Source organism: Ornithorhynchus anatinus, chromosome 8 (genome assembly GCF_004115215.2).
Source record: "Ornithorhynchus anatinus isolate Pmale09 chromosome 8, mOrnAna1.pri.v4, whole genome shotgun sequence".
In the NCBI taxonomy this organism is placed as follows: Eukaryota; Metazoa; Chordata; class Mammalia; order Monotremata; family Ornithorhynchidae; genus Ornithorhynchus; species Ornithorhynchus anatinus.
The window spans coordinates 27772079-27785658 of NC_041735.1; the positions used below are offsets into that span (position 1 = coordinate 27772079).

The window sequence follows — 13580 nt, forward strand, 5'->3', positions numbered from 1 at the left end:
TTGTTCTTCTCTCCCCCCTCTTCCCTTCCCTTCTCTCCTCTCCTTCCATCACTGGTCCCAGCCGGGGAGCCAAGCTGGGAAGGGGAAAATTATGTGTCTTCATTGAAAAATGGAAGTCACGGGTCATGGGGAACGGTGGAATGCCTCAGACTGTCTGTGAGCTTCGGGACATCCATCCTTATCAGGCAGAGAGCCCTCGTTCCTTCCACTGGGACGAGCGGGGCTGGAGGCGGCGTCAGAAGGTCAAAGCGGCCCTGCCCGTTTCTCCCAAGTTACTTGGGCAACGCTGGATTGGGCCTTCACCTGGAGATACCCAGGCTGATGGTCAGTCTTCCCCTCAATCTCCGCCCAGGGCCTGAGCCGGTGACGACTGTCCAGGCCCCAGGGTCCTGCAGGGCTGCCTGGGACTGCCGTTGGGTCCCTACGGACAGGACTCGGAGGGGACTCGGAATCCGTCCCGGTGGATTCAATCCTCTTCCGGGCTCCTTGCCTCTTCCTCCACTCCCATCCCTCCTGACCGAGGGAGCTGGTCCCTCCTGCATGCTGGGCGGGAGGAATCACCTGTCAATCCATCAGAATGGGAAGAGAGCAGCACAGCGGTGACTAAATTGCCCCACCGAGGGAAATGGGCGTGACATTTTTGCCTACGTCCAGCTGTGAATAATAGCTGGAGAGACCTGCTGGAGGGCGGGATGGCGGCAGTAGGGTAAGCCGCAGATGTGCCTGTGCGGATGAGATCGCGGTGCCTGGCTCTGTGTCTCTGTGTGCTTTTGTCTCCGTGTTCACGTCTGCGGATGAAAGGATGTTATGTGTGTACATCTACGGGTGCACTTCTAAACCCTGACCTACACTTCACTTCCCCCTCTCCTCCACTCCTTTGGTTTTCTCTCTTCCTCTAATTTGCCCTCCTTTCGGGATCCATTGCTTTGAAGAATCTACCCTTCCTCCCCAACCCATTTTGAGCTTTCGGGAATACAATCTCCTTAGCGACAGGGCTCTGCCCACAGGTACTCAATAAATACTATGGATGGATTGAAGGTGCAGTGGGAAAGGAAGGTTGGAGTGATAGGGGAGTAATGCAGGGAAAGAGGAGGACGACGACAGACATAGGGCATAAGAGGAGGGAGGAGAAAAGTGGGAGGCAGCAAAACATTTCCCCAGACCTAGGGCTCAATCCATCAGGGATATATATTGAGTGCTAACTGTAAGCAGAGCACTGGACTAAGCGACTGGGAGAATACAAAGCAGTACAATTGTTACAATCCTCAGTCCTCTAGACTGTAAGCTCATTGAAGGCAGAGAACGTGTCTATCCGTTGTTCTTTCCCAAACGCTTAGTACAGTGCTCTGCATATAGACAACATATTTCTTCCCTGCTGTGAACTGACGGCCACCCAACAGTGCTACCCGACCCCTGCTTGGGTAGACTGAGGCAATGGGGCAACTGGGAAGAGGGAATATAAGGAGGAGTGGGGTTTTCTTCAGCAAGTTCCTTGTGAGAAACAGAAAGAAAGCCTCTCTCGCGCGCGCCGCACACATCCACATATATATCCCACCACTTTCCCTGCAAAACAACCATGTCAATTAGTCTGGCTACAGCTTTGCAGATGAAGCACTGTCTGCTTCAAAATATATCTTCCACCAAACCGTACTGACAGACAGCGAGGTGCAAAGGTTAGAGAAGCAATATTCCCAAGATTTACATAAAACAAGGGCATTTAATAACTCAAGTGATGTAGATTTGGATACGATACCGTTGGTCTCTTCATAATTAGACAGCTAATCAGGAGGTAACCTTTCCCAGCCATCAGACACTGTTATCAAGCCCATGGATTCCAACTTGCTCCAAAATGGACAAATCTTTGTCCCTGAGGGACAGAGATTTACCCTTTCCCCTGCAGACTGTTACTGTTCCAGGCCTATAAGCAAGTCACAGGCAGGCAGGCGGAGCCAGTTTGGCTGGGATGGGCCGAAAGGATGGTGGGATCTCCTACAGATAGATCATCGATTCCCTTAGAACTGATCTCTTAGACTCGGAGCCCCACACGGGCCAGGGACTGTGCCTGAAAAGCACTGTGGCCGCGTGGATAGAGTACAGCCTGAAACTCAAAAAGACCTACGTTCTAATCTCAGCTCTGCCACTTGTCAACCGTGTGACCTTGAGCAAGTCATTTCCCTGGGCCTCAGTTACTTCATTTGTAAAATACAGATTAAGAATGGGAGCCCCTTGTGGGACTGGGACTGTCCCCAACCCGATTCGCCGGTGTCCACCCCAGCGCTAAGTACAATGCCCGGCACATAGCAAGCGTTTAACAAAAACCACTATTATTATCTGAACGTATGGTACCTACCCCTGCGCTTAGCACGTTTATGATCGCAGTGGCACAATTATTATCACTCGGTGGTATTTATTTAGTACTTACTGAATTAGAGGACTGAACTAAGCTCTTGGGAGAGAGCAATAGAACTGGTAGACACCACGCCTAGTTGGGGAGACGTGCATTAAAATCAACAGAGGAATAGAGGAAGCAATGAGAATAAAGATATGTGCATAAATGTTCGGAGATGGGAGTGGAATGAGTAATAAGTCCTCAGAGGGTTCTGCCCTAAGTACAGCGTGGCCTAGTGGAAAGACCACGGGCCTGGGAGTCGGAAGGACCTGGGCTCTAATCCTGGCTCTGCCAAGTACCTACCTGTGTGACCTAGGGCAAGTCACTTCATATCTATGGGTGTCTCAGTTACCTCATCTGTAAAATCCATATCCTCCTATTTGGACAGTGAGCGGCACGTGGAAAGGGACCGAGTCCAACCTGATTAACCTGTATCTACCCTAGCACTTAGAACAGTGCTTGGCACAAAGTAAGTGCTTAACAAGTACCATTATCACATAGGTGGTGCGGAAAGGAGGGAGATTAGGTTGAGATGTTTAGAGGTTAGTCCCAAAAGGCTTCCTGGAGGAGACACGGTATTATTAGTAGGGGTTTGAGATGCGGAGAGTGGTGGTCTGTCAGATACCAAGGGGGAGTTCCCAGGCGGGGCGTGAGCAAGGAAGGGTGAGAGACCAGATCGAGGCACAGTGAATAGGTTGGAATTAAGAGTGGAGTGTGTGGGTTGAGTTGTAGTGGGAGAGGAGTGAAGTAAAGAAGAATGAGAGAGCTTACCGGGTACATTTTAAAGCTAACGGTGAGGAATTTTTGTTGGATGCAGAGATGGATGGGTTTCTGAGGCGTGGGGAGGTGCGTGTGGAACAACTTTTTCGAAAAATGAGCCAGGCAGTATGGGAAAGGATCAGCTCTAAGGTACCAGCCGAGAAGGGGCTCAGCTGCAAGAGTCCGCAGACCAGGCCACGGTGGCTGATTCGAGGGTCTAGGAACCAGGCAGGTAGACCTCCCTCCTCTCCCTTGGGTCGTGTGGACAGGTAACCACCATAATCATTGTGGGGTGTTTTAAGCGTCTACTATGTGCCAACCGCTGGAGTAGGTAGATATAAGACCATCAGAATCAATCAAGTAAGAGGAGCAGCCGGAGTATAAGCTTCCGGCGAAGAGAGAGACTGTCTTGTCCTTTCCGCTGTCTTTTCCCAAGTGCTTAAAGCAGTTATTTCATTCTGGCGCTCAATAAATCTCGTTGCTCCACTGCCCCCCCGACCACACTGGTAGTCCACCCTTGCCCGCTGCAGCTAGCCCTGGGCTTGGCACGAAATAAGTGCTTAACGAGTACCATTGTCACATAGGTGGTACAGAAAGGAGGAAGAATAGGTTGAGATGTTTAGAGGTTAGTCCCAAAAGGCTTCCTGGAGGAGACACGGTATTATTAGTAGGGGATATTAGCACATCCCGAGCTCAGGGGCCCCCGGGCTCCAGAATTCCCCCTCAACCAGCAAGAGGAGCACTGTCACCAGGAAGGGGGCCTCTCAACGAACCGTGACTCGGAAAGAAAGGGCCTTTGGAAGACCGAGGCAGGTACCTTCTCTCCACCAGCCGTGGGTTTTCCATAAACACATTCGGGGAGATTGTGGGGCGGGGGATCAGTCGATGGCATCTGTCGAGGGCTTTGGGCTCAGATCACATTCTCGGGCAGAGGCAGGGGAAGCCGAAGGCTTCTCTGACACGATGGCCTTGGAGCACTTTGGGAGAAGCAGAGGAGCGTTCACGGAGCTGAAGTTGGGGGGCTGGGGACACGAGCTGGGGTCATCTGGTCCTTGCAGGAAGGGTTGGGGTTTGGGGAGGAGGCAGAGCAGCTGGAACTGGAGCCTGGATCCTTCCACTTAACCCTACTTTGACCAAAGACCACTGGAGCCGAGGGATCCCCTCCCCCACCAGCAGGAACACCTGGAGGAGCAGGAAATGCCTCCAGGGTCATCGCTACACCGTAAGCTCCTTGAGGGCAGGGATCTTATTTACCACCGCTATCGTTTGTCCGGTGCCCTGCCCGCAGCAAGGACGCCAGAAATTCCACGGACTGACCTGATCCCTTGAGCTGGGCAGGGAATATGTCTTCTTGTTGCATTGTACGCTCCCAGGCGCTTAGTACACTACCCTGCACACAGTAAATGTTCAATAAATATGACAGTGATTGAGCGAACGCCTTCAGGGATGGGAAGAGAGGTCTTCCTTAAACCCTTATTTCCCCTACCGGTCCTCCCCTCTGAATTGCCCACACACTTGACTGTGTACCCCTTAAAGAACTTGCTACTCCCCCACAGCCCGTCGCATCTGGACATATCCTTATACTTCATTTCCCCTCTCTGTAATTCATTTTAATTTCTCCCCTCTAAGCTATTCAATAATAATAATTTTGGTATTTGTTAAGTACTTACTATGTGCCAAGCACTACACCAAGATCTGGGGTAGGTACAAGATAATCAGGTCCCACACGGGGTTTACATTCTAAGTAGGAAGGAGAACAGATATTGAACCCTCCTTTTGCAGATGAGGTACCTGAAGAACAGAGAGGTTAAGTGACTTGCCCAGGGTCACCCAGCAGACAAGTAGCAGAGCAAGGATGAGAACCCAAGTCCTCTGACCTCCAGACCTGTGCTCTTTCCACCAGGCCCTGCTGCTTCTCATACCATTCTCATACTTGTGGACAAGGATCGGGTCTACCCACTCGGGTTCCGCTGTCCCTAGCCAAGAGCTCAGTCCAGCGCTTTGCACACGGTTAACACTCGAATACCACTGATTGAGCGAGAAGGGTGGCAGAGCCGTTGCGACCCAGGGCCTTCCTCCTGCAGCGAGAGGAAAAAACGATGCGTGAAAGTGCCCGTTTCTTGTTACAGTGTACTCTCCCAAGAGCTTAGTACAGTGCTTTGCACACAGTAAGCACTCAATAAATGCGATTGAATGAACAAATGAACGAGTCTGGGGGCCAGCCTTCCTCCCCTCCACTCAGAAGCCAGGCCAGAGATCCCAGAGTCCTTTGGTCCAGTGAGCTGCCATAACTCTCTCCTGTTAATAATAATAATGTTGGCATTTGTTAGGCGCTTACTATGTGCAGAGCACTGTTCTATGCGCTGGGGTAGATACAGGGTCATCAGGTTGTCCCACGTGAGGCTCACAGTTAATCCCCATTTTACAGATGAGGGAACTGAGGCACAGAGAAGTGACTTGCCCACAGTCACACAGCTGACAAGTGGCAGAGGCGGAATTTGAACCCATAACCTCTGGCTCCCAAGCCCGGCCTCTTTCCACTGAGCCACTGCCACTCAGTGGCAGGCAGGAGCCAATCTCAGTGGCCTGGGCTAGCGGGCGACCCCCAGTCCCACGCAGGTCAACTACTCTCATCGACCGTGCGCTGTAATGATAAATTCCATGTAAATATCCGCCTTGGTGTGCCGGAGGGTTTAGGCCCCCCGTTCTGACCTGGAATCAATTACTCTAATGACTCTGTCAAAACTAGGGCTCTAACGGCAGCTGGGCCAACTAGGAGGAAAATCCCTCGGCTGACGAGAGGAAGGACCGGAATGAGCGCGAGGGTGTGTGCGAGCAAGAGGGCATCCCGAGGTCGGTGTGTGCGGAGATGAGCACGTGTGGGCATGGACCCTCAGAAGGCAAATCGCACGCAAGCCCCCAGTTGCCAGCGCATTGGATGAACCCCCTTGGCAAGGCAGCTGTGGGTCGCCTTTTCAATCCCTCTGCCCTCCTCCGCCTCCTCTCACTCGCCCTGTCCTTTGCTCAACCTCCCTCCCTCCACACAGATTGAGCACCAACTGACCCAACAGCTGAACAAATGTGTCAGCGCCCAGAAGCCTTCTGTTCTTTCTAACAACGGGAAGGCTTCTCCCGCAGGGCCCGGGAGCAGAACCGTGCTCTCGTGCTCCAGGAGGCACAAAGCCTGACGATCGACCTGCAAGAAGGGAGTGGGAGAAGAGGAAAGGGGAGCGTAGAAAGGGAAGCCCTCTTGGAGGAGATGTGAAGGGGAGCGCAGTCATTGTCCGTTGGATTTGAAGAGGGAGGGTGTTTCAGGCCAGAGGCAGGATGTGGGCCAGGGGTCAGGGGTGAAAAGACAGGCGAGACTGAGGCACTAGAGGACCGAAGTGTGTGGGCTGGGTTATAGGAGAGTAGCGAGGTGAGGTAGGAGGGGGATAAGGTGGTGGAGTGCTTTAAAGCCAACGGTGATGAGTTTTTGTTCGACGCAGAGGTGGGTGGGCAACAACTGGAGTTCTCCGAGGAGCAGGGTGACGTGTGGGAGCGCGTGGCCTAGTCGGAAGAGCACGGGCCCGGGAATAAGAGGACTTGGCTCCTAATCCCAGGTCACTAGCCTGCTGTGTGACCTCGGGCAAATCATTTAACTTTGCTGTGCCTCGCTTTCCTCAACTGTAAAATGGGGATTCGATACCCGTTCTCCCTCTTACTTTGGACTGTGAGCTCCATCCAGGACTGGGACTATGTCTGACCTGCTCATCTTGTGTATTGAACAAATACCATAATCATCATCCTGCAGCCTCTCCCTTCCCGCCCCCAGGCCCAGCAGTGAAGTGGGGGAGTGGGGTGGATGGGCCCCCTTCCCACCTCCGAGGCCAGAAACTCCAGCAGAGAAGAGGTACCGTCACCCCATGTTTTCAGACTGCCCGGGCCAACGGACCTTCAATTTCCATCTGTCCGGGGCAAGGCCAGAGAGTCAGATAACGTCGACACAATCACCACCGCGCCCGACCAGGCCCCCTCTACTCGTTGAATTCATTTCATCTCTGGGTCTGGGTGGGTATTCAGGATGGGAAACTCCCACAGGGCAGACCCGCTGCAGAACAGAGCCAGCCTGACTCAGGATGGCTTCTCCCAACCATTTGGGCTCCTCAACTGAGAAGCAACAGCAGAAACCTGCAGCAGTGACACCCTCCACTCAGTAGCAAGAAGAGGAATCCAGCGTGGGGAGATGAGCCGGAGCCAGGCCCAGGATCCCAGGGAACCCGAGGCGATGCTTCGACCTGCTTGCGGGCGGAGCTCCCTTTGGCCGGTGGCCCCCGGGCAGGCCACTACCAGGGTCTGGAGTGAAGACTTTGAGGACAGAGACTACATCCCAAAGATAAATTTTCAAGTCAGTACCGACTTTGTGCCCAGTTGTGCCCTGGCACCTGAGGACCCTTAGGTAGGATTTACCTGTGGTTGTCATTTCCACTGAATTTGAAATCAACATACACCGGGACTGCCAACGGAAAAGCGCCATGGGGAACTCTATAGAAATCTGCATTTTAAATTGAGGTGACCCTTTGGTAAACAGGGAAGATTTCCAGAGCCTTCTCCTAGAATAAGCCGACAGCTGATATGCCCAGAGCCACTTAACGGGGACCCCCGACAAAGACACACCCCCCTCCCCATCCTCCGTCGTTCCCCTGATCGCCTGGCGTGCAGGGCCTCAGGCCTCGGCCGGGATACCGGGCTCTTCTCACGCCCTCATCCAGGAGGCAAATTCCCGGTTGAGTGGGAGACAGGAGGAGAGTTTATTTTTTAAAAAAATTATTAATAATATTAAACACAATGGCGAGGACAGAATAGGGACCCCACAGAGCGAAGGAGAGAAAGAGTGAGAGAGAGCCCAGGGAGGCGACGCCTTCCCCGACCTCGGAGGACTGCGGAGGGTCTTCGCCGCCCCCAGTCCCCCACCCCAAGCCCCCTCCCCTGAGATGGTCCCTCTCCCGTCAGCTTCCTTACCCCGGGGCCCGGCCCCTGTACTGAGGCAGGCAAAGCCACGAGCGGAGCCGCTCTCCATTTTCTGCGGCAAAGAGAAATCGATTCCCAGGCCCAACCCGAACCGCTCCTCCACCGGGGAGGCTCCAGAGAAACGCACCGATCGGTTTTCCGCTGGTCCTAGCGTCGTTCCGAGATACTCCTCTAAGGACGAGGAAAACCTGAAGAGCCCCTGGGAAGCGGGGGCCAAGGAAGGCCTGAAAACAGTGAGTGGTGTAGCCCCATCCACCCCCGCTCCCCCTTATCTCACCGGCAACTCACAGCCTGCCGAGGCTCCGGATGCCAGGGTCACCAAAGGAAGGGGGAGATCCCCCCCACCCCACACCAAGCATGCATCCATTTCCCCATCGGCCCTTATTAAAAAAAAAATTAGAAGAGACAAAAGCAGAAGGTCCAGTCCTTCACGATAAAATGAGTGTCCGTGACGTGTGGCTCTGTTTCAGCGTGCCCAGGATCTGCCTGGCTTTCTCTTGCATAAAAATCTGGTCCCTCGTTCCACCGCAGGCAACCGCTTTCCAAGCTTTAGACATCTGGAGGGGGAGAAGAGAGAGAAAGTGAACGTGAAAGCCACTGCAGAACCAAGTATCAGTAGGATTGGTCTGTGCTCAGCTTTTACTGTCCGCAGAACTAGCAGTGGGGGTCTTCATTGAGCACTTCCAAAGCACAATACACTCAACTAAGCGTTTTGCCAAGCAGAGCGGAAGCAACACTTATTTCCTGCTGCCCAAGGAGCTTTTACTCTAACGAGGAAGACAGAGAAAAGCATCTCCAAATGGAGGAAGCCAGAGGAAGAAAAAAGATCAGACGCACTGCGTAGACACTTGAGAATCCGACACCGGGGACAATTCCCCCACCTTGCTTTAAAAAAGGAGGATTTTTGAAGGAGAGGAAGGAAGGGGTTTGCTCAGGTTGAGGGAGAAGAGCCTTTCTAAGGCAGGGAAGGGTGGGTGCAAAGGATCATAAGCAGGACAACTGTGAGTGAGGGACAGCAGCAAGGTGGTTTGGCAGACGGGAAGGCCTCGAGCTGCGGTGGATGGGGAGAAGAGAGCAGATGGGCAAGGTGGACGGAGCTGAGGGGAAGGCCCTGAAGTCAATGGTCCAGGATTTCTTTTAGTTGGGAAGTAATGGGAGGGAGGGAGCGAGTCCCTCGTAGGCATGGAAGGTATCTTCCAACTCTGTTATACTGTACTCCCCCCAGCGCTTAGTACAGTGCTCTGCACGTAGTAAGCACTCAATAAATACGATCAATTGATGGCTGTGCTAATCATCATTTTAAAATATACGTAGCATGGACTCAGTGGGAGAGAGACTAGACAGGAAGACCAGAAAGAAGTCCCACGTGGGAAGGAGACTGAATCTGACCTGATTATCCTGTCTCTAGTCCAGCGCTTAGTACAGGGCTTGGCACAAAGAAAATCCTTAAATACCACAATTATTATTAATCTCATGAGAGCGGCTGAATGTGGGAGCAGCAGCTTGGCTTAGTGGATAGAGCACTGCCCTCGAGGCCAGAGGGACTTGGGTTCTCGTCCCGGCTGCGCCACTCGTCCGCTGTGACCCTGGGCAAGGCGCTTCACTTCTGTGCCTCAGTTACCTCATCTGTAAAATGGGGATTAAGACTGTGAGCCCCATGTGGAACAGAGACTGTGTCCGACCTGATTATCTTCTATATACCCCAGCGATTAGAACGGTGACTGGCACAGAGTAAGAGCTTAACAAATATCATTAACAACAACAACAAGTGAGAGAGAGGCGTCAAAGATGACCCCAAAGTTGCACACTTGGGGACCAGAGAAGAGTGGTGGTTTAATTTAGGAGGAGAGGAGAGTGGAGGAGAGAAGATAGGAAGAGAGGAGAGCGTAGGAGAGAAGATGAGAGATGATGGGAAGAAGGGAAAGAGCCGGGGACTTTGTGGTCTGAGCAGGCTCAGGCTTTGGGCCTGTAGCCTCTTCCCTCACAGAGTCACTGTCTCCCTGGGGCTTCGTGTCCCCAAGCCGTCTGAAAGTGGACCAGAGTGACGTTTCCTTCTCCCCGCCCCATCGACAACACGACACACCGTGGGCAGGGCTCTAGCAAGGAAAACAGAGCACAATTCCCACCTCCAGAAAGCTTCCACCTTGAGTCTGAGGACTCCCTCAAAACAGATCAGCTGGAACACAGTGAGCAACACACCAGGATATTATGGGGAAATGCTCGAGACCAACTTCTAGAGTTTGGCTCTCGGAGGGACGTATCAGCTCCCCAGACGGAACACACCGCCACGGGCCGTGAGCTGTTGTGATACACTGGTACGGACGCCCACGCGGCCTCGCTCGGGGAAGCGTGTTCTTCCCGGGTTCTTTGGAGGTCGAGAGATAAATATGAACGTCTCTCACTGGAAAATGCCGGGGAAATAAACCCACTCCGCCCGGTTCGGGGCAGAGCCGGCACTTACCGGGGCGGGAGCCTGGGGTCGACTTGGAGTTTTCCTGAGCGAGGCCTTCTCAGACTTGCTCTGCGGCTTGGTGTGCGGCTTGGCCTGTGGCCTGGCCTGAGGTTTGGCTTGTACGAACCCCCGGTTGAGCAAACTGTTGTCCTCCTTACTGCTCGAAGACAGGTTTAGGGAACTGGACAGGAAGCTTGTGGACTGCGATCAAAACGAACAGTTCAACCTCACCGCCTTGCCCAGGAAAAACTCACAAACAAAATGGTGTCTGTCCATGAGGCCTGATGGGAGTGACCTCGGCGGAGCTGTCAGGATCGCCCAGGAGGCCGGGCTGGAGCGGGTTGGGACGGGAGAGCAAGGGACAAGGAAGAGGGAGAGAGGCGGGGCCGCCCACGATGCTCTAAACCACAATAAAACACTGCACTCTGTGGAAGCCCTCCGGCCTGGGTTTGGCTCTCTCCACCCTCCCCGGGCCCAAGGCCTGGGCACACAGGCCCACTGACAGTCCGACAGGGGGTGAGGATGGCTTATTTTGAATGTTTCTCTGCATTTGTGTCTACTTTTCCCCAGCAGGGATATGAAGACAGGGAGCCAATCTCTTTCTGAGCCTTAAACAATGAGGTTGCTCCATCCTAAATGGATTTTCCCAAGTGTAACACTAGAACTAGCCAGGGATATTCCGGAAACAGTCCTCCCAGGAGATGGAAGGGCAGATCAAAGAGCAGCAGGAGCTGTCCTTTGAGGTGGAATGGGGCCCCTGAGATAGCAAGAGGTGTCAATGACTATCAGAGCATGGTTGCTGGTGGCTTTGGGAAGGTACTTCCTTGGGCCCCTAGGAAGACCGGAGCTTTCTCAGATGATGAGATTTTATCACCAAGAAGGCAGGGAAATCGACTGACTGTTCTGCATCGCCCTCCTTTCAGTGAGCCCAGTCCCTTCCAAAAGGGTCAAAAACCTCTTCTTTTCAGCTTAGCATTTCTGAGACTCCCAGAGTTGTTCTCACAAGAGGGTCAAAGACTTAAGCAAAAAAGATTCAGTCAAGCAAAACAAGCTTCTCTTGCACCCCCCACCCCGACACACACCTCCAGACCTCCCAGCTACTGAGAGGGGCAGCCACTGGTGGCCCTGCTGGCTATCACTGATGCACAGCACATTTCTCAGGTATGGATTATTCATGCAGTTTCCTCACTTGCAGCGTTCAGGACTCTGCCCTTCCCTCACTCTCTCTTGGGAAATAGAGAAGTAACATCGCCTAATGGAAAGAATACGGCCCTGGAAGCCAGAGGATCTGGGCTCCAATTCTGCCTCCACCAATTAATTGCTTGCTGTTGACCTTGATTTTTCTGTGTCTCAATTATCTCATCTGCAAAATGGGGGGGCTAAACCGTCAATCAGTGGTATTTACCGAGTGCTTACTGTGTGCAGAGCACTGTACTAAGCGCTTGGGAGAATACTATAGAACAAGGTTGGTCGACACATTCCCTGCCCACGTGAGCTTACAGTCGGAAGGACTGTAAATCCAATTTAGACCTTGAGCCCCATGTGGGCCAGGGACTGAGTCCAACCTGATGCACGGGCTTAGGAGTCAGAGGTCATGGGTTCTAATCCCGGCTCCACCACTTGTCAGCTGTGTGACTTTGGGCAAGTCACTTCACTTCTCGATGCCTCAGTTACCCCATCTGTAAAATGGGGATTAAGACTGAGAGCCTCATGTGGGACAAACCTAATTACCTTGTATCTATCCCAGCGCTTAGAACAATGCTCGGCCCATAATAAGCGCTTAAATACCAACATTATTATTATTATAAACCTGCATCTACCCCAGGACTTAGAAGAGTGCTTGACATAATAGCAAGCACTTAATACTATTAAAAAAAAAAGCAAGGTCACCATTCTGGCAAGAAGAGTGGGGAGACCGACCCCTATCTGCCCTCCCCTCGCCCTTCCACCCCCACCCCGAGGACCCCTCCCGGCCGCAGCCCTAGAGCTCAGAAAGGAGCCACTGGCAATTTTTCTCACCTGGTTCCTCTTGAAGCCCATGACCTTGGGCAGGGAAGAGACCGTTAGCTTCGCGTCCTCATCCACAATGTCCAGAGCGAGAGACTTCCGAACTTTCTTAATGGGACTCCGGCGTAGCTGGGAGACCGGCGGAAAGGAACCGAAGCAAGGGAATGGTTTAGAGTGATGAGCCAAGTGAGCAAGCACCATACGAGACTTTCCAACCCACAAAGGCGCGGGGCAACGGGAAATTGTTTCCGGGTCTCCACCATCCCCTCAACATCCGATGGCCATCCCCTAACAGCAAAGCAGTACTATTTGTTCCGCCCCAAGAAACAAACCGCTCCAAATCAGCTGTCCATCCCCAAAAGGCTAGGCTGGGAACACTCAATAGTAATAATAATTATAATATTAGTGGCATCTGTGCTTACTATATGCCAAGCACTGGGGTAGATAGAATCTCTGTTCCACATAGGATAGTCAATCTAAGTAAGAAAGAGGACTGGTACAGTCTTGTACTCTCTCTCAAGTGTTTAGTACAGTGCTCTGTGTGCAGTAAGCACTCAATAAATGCCAATAATTGACTGATATGGGGGAGTAGAAAGAAAGAGAGCGAATGAAGAGGTGGGAAAACTTGTACCTTGTTCCTGCCTTGCCTAGCGAGTCATTTCTGATCTTTGGCAAAGCAACATTACCCCCCAGCCTCCTGGAGAGGCCAGGAAAGAAGCTTAGAAAGTGTCCAGAGAAACTTGGACGAAAGTACACTTCGTAAACACGGAGCCACATCTGAGTCCTCGGCTCTCCCGGGAATTCAGATGGAGGTCGTGGGTCCGGGTAGACAAAGGTGATGACTTCAATGGCTCCTTTTCGCTTAGAAAATAGAACTTCTAAGAGTTTTGTGAGAGGATTCATTCTCCTCTGTTATTAGATGCAGCAACAAGGACATCTTTTCATACTCACTATATCAAAAGG

General features: G+C 52.5%; 1 protein-coding gene across 4 annotated transcripts in view; it reads right to left on the reverse strand.

The window, feature by feature from the left end:
• Nucleotides 1–8102: 8102 nt before the first annotated feature.
• The window catches only part of MYBL2 (MYB proto-oncogene like 2), a 32216-nt gene continuing 26738 nt past the window's right edge, over nt 8103–13580 (reverse strand). For all 4 annotated transcript variants that reach the window (XM_029071004.1, XM_029071002.1, XM_029071003.1 and 1 more), the window contains exons 12-14: nt 12630–12746; nt 10620–10811; nt 8103–8715 (exon numbers count right to left, since the gene is read on the reverse strand). In XM_029071004.1, the coding sequence (XP_028926837.1) occupies nt 8587–8715; nt 10620–10811; nt 12630–12746 (438 nt within the window). In that variant the 3' untranslated portion in view covers nt 8103–8586. The remainder of the gene's footprint in view (nt 8716–10619; nt 10812–12629; nt 12747–13580) is intronic.